The sequence below is a fragment of the Megalobrama amblycephala genome, linkage group LG18, assembly GCF_018812025.1.
Source record: "Megalobrama amblycephala isolate DHTTF-2021 linkage group LG18, ASM1881202v1, whole genome shotgun sequence".
Taxonomy (NCBI): domain Eukaryota; kingdom Metazoa; phylum Chordata; class Actinopteri; order Cypriniformes; family Xenocyprididae; genus Megalobrama; species Megalobrama amblycephala.
The window spans coordinates 35,970,657-35,979,365 of NC_063061.1; the positions used below are offsets into that span (position 1 = coordinate 35,970,657).

An 8,709-nucleotide genomic window follows, 5' to 3' on the forward strand; every position below is an offset into this window, starting at 1 on the left:
AAACAGACCCCGTCCCGCGCCTCACGGGTAAACAGTTTAGTTATATAGTATACTATATAGTTTAATTTTTTGACAATATAGTTTACAATATAGTTTGTCATTTTGCAACAATGTAAAGAATCAAAAAGTTGAGATTTGATATATAGTATATATCGTTTTACATGAGTATGCTAATAAAATATAATTGACTATATGAATATAATGTATATCTAACTTTATGTATAGAGCTGTGTGATAATATAGTTTACATTGTGGCAATAGAAACAATTCTCTCTCTCTCTCTCTCTCTCTCTCTCTCTCTCTCTCTCTCTCTCTCTCTCTGTCTGTCTGTCTGTCTTTCTCTATATATGTCTCTCTCTCTCTTTCTCAGTGGACAGAAGACTGCAGTGATAAGATTGATGGGAGCTGGTCGTCCTCACGGGGCAGGGGCTCGTCCAAACCAGTGAGTTTTGCATGTGTGTGTATGTGCATCTGATCCATAACAATGCAATAGCAAATGTATAATGTAATTTTTACTCCCAATTTTATGGTCTCTGTTCAGTATGTGCATGTGAGTCAGTTTCTAGTCAGTTTTCTCTTTCATCCCAAGTACTGTTGATTAGTTTGAGAATTTTGTTGAGGAAAGGCCCGTTCACACCAAGAACGATTACTATAGCCCTGTCATTAGTGACACTGGAGCAGACTAAAGCTGTCAGCCATATGGTTAATTTGTGTGTATATTAAATATTTAAGACGCTACACGACACACGTGAGAAGGTTAGATGCACTGCTGTGTGCTGCATGTGTGTTGTGTGTACTGTATGTGTTCTTTTACAGTGATCTGTGCGTGTGAGAGAGAGCATTGTGAATGACACAGTGCCAGTATTGTGCTCTGAGGTCACTCCGATGAGGTCACTGAACCTGTGTGTGAAAGCCCTCAGTCCCTCCTCTGAACGTTCACTGTGGTGATGTCACGTTCTTCAGTGCTGCTTTCAAGTGTTCTGCACATGCTCAGTAGCGTCTGATGAACGTTGCATGTTTTGATTGAACTGAAATCTCATTTGACTCGCTGTCAGCATTTGTGTGTTTGTGGTATGTTTGATCAGCGGCCTGATTTCTTTTGATATTTCCTAAATAGTTGTTTTCCCAAATTGCAGAGTTGTCCTTTTCTGTGTAGTTTTCATTTCATTTAATCTGATTTTTTTTTTAATCCAATTCAGTTTAGTTTTATTTTTTCTGTTTAATTTTTAATTGTACTTTCAGCATTTTTGAGTTTCTAAAGTTACTGTAAAATGTGAGAAACTCAGTGTGGGAACATGTTGCTCAAGCTGCTACTTTGTGCTTATTTTTGTTATTTTATTTAATTTTGCAGTCATTAAATATGTATTTTAGTTCATTTTTTTTCTAATGTTAGTTTTTTTTCAGCCAATGTGCCAAAATGTTTTATTTTTGTTAACACTGATAGACTGTAAAAGTAATATTTCTTATTTTGTTTTTTAGTAATTTATATTTTTATTTAATAATAATAATAATAATAATAATAATAATTATTATTATTATTATTATAGCAATACTGATATATAATCACAACATTTTGGCTAAAATGCTTTTTAACTCTTTCCCCAACAACCTTTTTTTTTTTAATTATCATTTTTTATTATAAAGTTGCCAGCCACCACCGGCATTTTTGATCATTTTCACAAAACTTTTATGGCCCCCAGAATATTTTGTTCTATGTAATATCTGAAAAATACGGAAGAGGATTAGGGCCAAGCAATAATAAAAAAATAAAACCATCTCGAGATTAAAGTTGTTAAATTTCGAGAAAAAAGTCGAAATAAAATGTTGAGAATAAACTCTTTAAATCACGAGAAAAAAATTGTTAAATTTCAAGAAAAAAAAAAATCGAGATAAAATGTTGAGAATAAACTCATTAAATTATGAGAATAAAGTCGTTAAATTATGAGAACAAATTCGTAATTTAACTAATTTGTTCTCGTAATTTAACAACTTTTTTCTCATAATTTAATGAGTTTATTCTCAACATTTTATCTCGACTTTTTTCTCGAAATTTAACAACTTTAATCTCGAGATGGTTTTATTTTTTTATTATTGCTTGGCCCTAATCCTCTTCCGTAGAACAATATTCATTGTTGTATGAATATTATAAACAAAAAGCTGAGAAAATCACAGATTCTGTACTCTTTCAGAAGATGTGTAATAGCACCCCCTACCTTATAACAGTGAAAACATGGATTTTTTTGCATCATAAATCATGGAAAAGTCTGTCAATGGTGGGGAAAGAGTTACATGTATCCTGTAGATGTTGGATGATGTAGTAAATTTATCCCAGTTAACAGATATATCTGAATGAATCTTCTCTCTCAGGATGATTGGGAGCACAGCAGTAATGGCAGCACCGGCTCTAGACCCAGTTCAGGTTCTCGACCCGGTTCTGGTTCTAGATCAGGCAGCAGAGGACGAAACAACCAGTTCAGAGCTCCAGCAAAGGTGAGATTAAATAATATATACACATTGATGCCATCAGGAAAAAAAAATTTCAACCTTTTTAAATTTTCACAATGGACTGTGTGTTTTAGAATGGAAATAAGGACTGTTCTTTGGACATCCTGGGGACGGACATTTGGGCTGCAAACCTGGACTGTCACGGGTGAGATTCACACACATACGAGTGATAAATCTAGCCATGTAAATAATGACATATCATAGTAGGGCTGCATGATTAACCAAAATCGCGATATGTAAAGAAATATAAATATATGTGTGCTGTGTTCATTTACACATGAGCAGCTCATGATTCTGTGTTTTCAGTGTTTCAGAGCAGCTCGGTTCACAGTAAAAACTGCTTCACATGAACTCCATCTCTGCATCTGCTCTGAGTTTGAGTCTCTTATAATGTACATTTAAAAACACAACATGCACCAATCTTATTCCCATACTTGTAATGAGAAATGCTTATAAACCGGCTGTTTTCAAAAAGAGAGAAGCTTAAAGGCCCACTAAATTCAGTGTGTTTATGTACTTTCCACTGAAACAGGAAGACAGGGTGGGGCATATTAAACAGCCCCTCTTCTTTTTTAAAATAGCCAATGGCGTTTCATTTTTTCATTTATATCACAGCTCGGCCAGAGTCTGCGGTGATGTCATGAAAATCCGTGATCCATTTTAGTGGCAGTGAGAGACTGTCGTTTTGAATGTTTATATCTCCTAAATGCGAATTTTGACATTGTTTTGGAACACACCAGCTTATTCATAACCTTAAGGCTAACAAATTCATACTAAAAGATAAAAAACTTTGATTTAAGGGGATTTTAAGGGATACCTGCAGTTTGATGAGTCATTCCACGAAACTGGTACGATTTGGACTTTTTTTTTTTTACTGTTTTTTTTACCAAAATGTATTACTTTTCTAAACACCCCACAACAATAATGACATATTTAACTTCCAGAAAAACATATTTTCCCATCTCAGGCATCAAATCCCTATTATTATTGATCATTATTCTAAGTTATGGACGCTATGGGAGCTCTCTGAATATTATTATAAAATGTATTTGTGATAAAATCAACATTTTCCTATTAATCAGACGTCCCTCACACTAATTCAGTAATTGCAAATATAAAAGTTACATAAAATCTCACACTTTTGCTACTAAAGCCTGAAATGGGCACTTTTTGTGACAGAAACCTCATCATTTCTGATCAAAGGCTTAACTTCAGAAATTGAACTAAAATCATATTTTTATGATTGCTCTGAACATTTCAGACAGAGTTCAACTAACTTTAAATTACTTTTTCATAAACTTAACAAAAAAATATAATAATAAAAATGTAGTTGACAGGGTTGAGATTTTTTGCCCAAATTGGCCACTGCTCTAAATCTAGTGAATAAATGGACATGCATGATATTAAGAAATCATGAATAATGTTGAAATAACAAAGATAATTTTCACAAGTAATAGTTTTCTATCTTTAATTGATGTAACAGGGTTGAGTTGTTAAGTTCGACAAACACAATTTCACAACATAATTTAGTTATAATTATTAAAGAAGGTGGTATCTTGCCTATGTCTGTTCACAATGTTGTTCAGAAGACTTCTATGATGTCACTTCCTGTTAATGATGTCACATAAGTATCAGTTCATTATGGTTTGTGTAACAGGGTTGAGGGGTTACTGAGGTACAGAACAAATGATGTGATTTTAATGAATAATCATGAATTTACTTAGGAAAAAAAACATTGCAGCACAAAAGCACAGATGGATATTTATGGGAATGACAAAATGAATGGACTTTTTTTCTCATTTTATATTATTCATATCCCAAGTACACTTTCATAGAAGGCCTTGAGGGACGTGACAAAATAGGTGATGTCTACTGAAAAAAACAAAATAATTTCTAATATGAAGATAAAATGTGTGTCATGTTTTTAAACATTATTAAAGGAGACATTTCAATTAATACAAAAAGCTTTTAAAAATATATTTTGGTGACCCAATAGATAAAATACACTGAAAAAGGTCAGAGGGACTCAAATTGTACCAGGTTTCTTGGAACGACTCTGATGGTTTAATGCCATAAATATGAGTATTTTTTTTTTAATTACATTTTTATCAGAAAAATTGCAAATCAATCCCCCTCAAACCGTGCAGCTCTACTATACTATAATACATACTATAGTGTGACTATAGAAACAGTTCATTTACCTTGCTTAGTGAATCAACTAAATCAGCCTGTGATTGGTCGATCCAGGCTAAGTCAGTATTTTCAGCGGTCAGTGAATATTTTCATCTGCTCTGGTTTTTCTGCTTGTGCTTTGAGTGCTGACTCACAGTCTAATTTTAAACTCGTCATGGCTAAATTTAATTAAATAGGCCGTCACCTCCACCTTCAGGCCTCTCTCTATCTCTATCTCTACAGTCTAGATATTCTTACTTGAGCTGTGTGTAAACATCAGTGTTAAAGTCAGCATCAAATAAAAACTGACCCTATTTATTTTCTAATTGGGCTCGATCCATCAGTGTAGGATAAGAAAAACTCTTTTCTGCTGATGTAAACTAAGTCCAAACCACATCCTGATGGATAGAATCAAAATATTTCTTATTGAATATCCTGTTTCACTCAGAAATGTCTAATGTCAAAAGTTTGGGGTCGATAAGATCTTTTTAATGTTTTGAAAGAAGTCTCTTCTGCTCATCAAGGCTCATTTATTAGATCAAAAACACAGTAAAAACAGTAATATTGTGGAATATTATTACTGTTTGAACATGTTTTAAAATGTCATTTCTTCCTGTGATCAAAGCTGAATTTTCAGCATCATTACTCCAGTCTTCAGTGTCACATGATCCTTCAGAAATCATTCTAATATCCTGATTTGCTGCTCAAGAAACATTCGTTTAGTTTTGTTATGCCACTATAATTCATTCAGAGCTCCAATAACACCTTAAAAACAAGCTCTGAGTTTGTCTTGACTTATTTTGTCAGGTTTAATGAAGAAAAAGAAAAAGCTAATTAGCGTCTCCAGAGAGACTTTAGCATATAGGCGTGTCATTTGTATTGTTTTGATTGGTTCGTGTTCGCAGAGGCGCCACGTGGGACATGCAGCCGGAGAAACTGGATTTCTCACAGTTTCACAGGAGGGCGTACAGAGGGACACCAAAACACCTCCCACACATCGACAGAGAAGGGTGAGAGAGACGTTAGCCTCAGTAACACTGACCTGAGATCAGACACACAGTCTGAATCATTTCACATTAATGCGGGCGGTGCCACAGCTCTTATACTCACACTTACATTTGTTTAATTTGTATGTAAATCTGCACGTGAGGGAGATTTTAATGTTGCTTAAAGGAGCTTCAGCATTGTGCTCTGATGGGGTGTGGCCGTGTGTTTGTGTGGCGGCCGCTCTGCTCCTTACTGACCTCTGCTGGACGAATGGTGTCAGTGGGAAATGGATACATTGAGGGAATTTAACCTAATAAATCTTACTGTATCATGTTTGATTCACACATTTCTAAGGCCTCTAAATGATCAAACTTTGCTGAAAAACCTGTTGCACACAATCTGCTACATGCCTTCAGTTGTCTTACTGATAGTTTAGACTTTTTTTTAGCAAGTAAAAGATATTTTAGTAGAATTGTAGATTTTGGTTCATGTGTTTTTGCTGTGAAATCTTTACTGTTATAAAGATCACATTGATTTATATTACAAGCATCAGAATTTCATCTTAATTTTTGGCCATTTAAATATGCACCAAATCGCATATTTTTGCTCCGTTTGGGCCTCTGAGTAAAAATAAGGTTCTCACATATCCATATTCTCACTAAATCATACATTATGTATTATTGTATCATACATTATATATTAAATCAAATACGATGCTAATGTTTTTATATTTTGTCTAAAGGTTCAATAAATGGTTCCATTTATATATATATGTGTGTGTGCATGTATGTATTGATTAATTAATTGAATTGTCTGCATATTATTTCATATGTCAGGCTTTACAGGGTTAAATGTTATGCTCTGGTTTAATTAATTAGTATGAAAGCTTAAACATACACGTTTTATTACCCAGAAAGCATCATTATACATAAGACAGAGTCTCTGTCTGGCTGGGCGTTTTGTCATGTCATGTCTGTCTGTTCACAGAATGATAAAGGGCAAATTCGATGATGATGATGATGATGGTATTGACCTGGACAACATGGAGAAATTCCTGCCCGGCCTGCCGGTAAGAAACTCTTACTTTTTTCCTGATAGCAGACAAACTGAAGGATGAATATTAGAGCACATTTGTTTTAGAAGAGCGCCCTCTGGTGTTGAGACACTGAAACGTGTTTCATTTTAACTGATCCAACACTGACATCTAGTGGTGAAGTTACAATATGACCGTGTGTGTGATTTTACTGGGGTTCCTGCAGGATTTGACTGGTGTAGGATGGTCATTTCTGCACAGTACTGTGGTTTTTACACGAAGGATATAAAATTATGCTGTTTCAAAAATTATTAATTCTAAGGTGAATTTTAGTAATTTAGCATGATACTAACCTGAAAATTAGTATCTGCATTTTAATGTTCATATTTTTATGAACGGCTGCATCAGTGTTGCATTCTTTACCATTTAACTACAGCAGGAGAAAGAGAGCATGATGATAAAATCATCTTTCAAAACAAACAAACATGAATTGACGTGATTGCATTGTTGACCAGGGTTATTATAATTAATTAAAACCATAAAATACTTTCGTTACTTGAAATGAAATTAACTTTAACTGAAATAAAGTAAAATATATATTTTAAAAATGTTATATTTCAGCTACATTGTCAAAAAAATGACGTCTGAAATTGCATACTGTTGAGTAGGAGCAGTTACGTCCCTTCAACTCAATTGAGTACCTCAGGGATGACGCGTTTTTGTAGGCCAACCCGGAAGGCACGGGTTCCCTCGATCGAAAGCCTATGCATTTTTCCCATAGACTTTTGGAAAATCGCAAAAAATAAGCTCTGTGTTTAACAAAGGGTTATGATACTTACATGTTTTGTCTAGCAAGATAATCTTTACAAGTTAACACAACATTTATACATTTTGAAGCCTAAATAAAGTCATTAGATATAAAAGGCTAACAGTAGGCTATAAACGGACTACAGCACACCATGGTCGCGGATCAACGTCACCACCAAGCTTCCTCAAACTTTATTTAAAAAACAACTTTATTTAAAACCAAACTGCGCTGTGTATGAATACTTATCCACTTTTTCATGAGAAATGCTGTCCAAATGTCCTGGCGCTGCTTCCTCTTTTCTGGTCATGAGTATGAGGTAACGCAGCTCTGTTTATCATATTAGATACATTTGAGTGTGTTGAAATGATGTTATAACATTACTCTGAGCGTTCGCTCGGCGGCTGCTGTGAGACACTGTTACACACTGCAGTAAGATAGATCAATTTTACAATATCATATTAAATGCTGGATGGCTTGTGTTGATAAATGGCATGCAATTAATTTTAAAACATATGATGGAGAAAATGCTGTATTACTGTTACTAAAAATAAAGCTGCATCTGATTATGTTATGTTAGCTACTTGACAAAATAGTGTTTTTCTCTGAGGCATGGTAAAGCATGGTACTCACGAAAAAAAAATCAAGAAAATTAGATTTAAACAATAAGACTAAATGTGTTGAGCTATATAACAATAATTCGTTTTCTGTCTATAGATATATCAAAACAGTTGTTCCCTTGTCTATTAAAACGTTAAAGCGTCTTTGGTGTTTCCATGGTTTCTACAAAATAAAACCGGAAACCGAGGGTAATGCGGGTATGACGCCATTGACAGGCGACTCCTCACACGTCCCGGAGCCTTGGTTAAAATTGCAATTTTCTCACGATTTACAAATAGTTGCAAACATTTGAGATATTGTAAGTACTCAAGTGAACAAAATATAAAACACTGGCCTAGTGGATTTTGGATATTTTACTGCAAAAATATTACATACTGCACCTTTAAAGCATGTTAATTCATGTCTTTCTTTCTTTCTTTCTTTCCACTTCACTAAATGTAAAGCTTATGACACTTTCAAGCCAACATCAAAGATTGTCTACAAATTTTTCAATCTAGTTTAACTTGATATACTTAAATAACAATATATGTAGACAACAAAACAACAACAAAATTACTAAAACTTTTACAATTAATAGAAAATATAT

At 34.1% G+C, this 8,709-nt stretch overlaps 1 protein-coding gene across 2 annotated transcripts in view; it reads left to right on the forward strand.

The window, feature by feature from the left end:
- Positions 1–8,709, forward strand: part of ctif (CBP80/20-dependent translation initiation factor) — a 90,307-nt gene that overhangs the window by 23,848 nt on the left and 57,750 nt on the right. For both annotated transcript variants that reach the window (XM_048165284.1, XM_048165285.1), the window contains exons 3-7: positions 371–442; positions 2,368–2,490; positions 2,580–2,650; positions 5,583–5,687; positions 6,652–6,733. In XM_048165284.1, the coding sequence (XP_048021241.1) occupies positions 371–442; positions 2,368–2,490; positions 2,580–2,650; positions 5,583–5,687; positions 6,652–6,733 (453 nt within the window). The remainder of the gene's footprint in view (positions 1–370; positions 443–2,367; positions 2,491–2,579; positions 2,651–5,582; positions 5,688–6,651; positions 6,734–8,709) is intronic.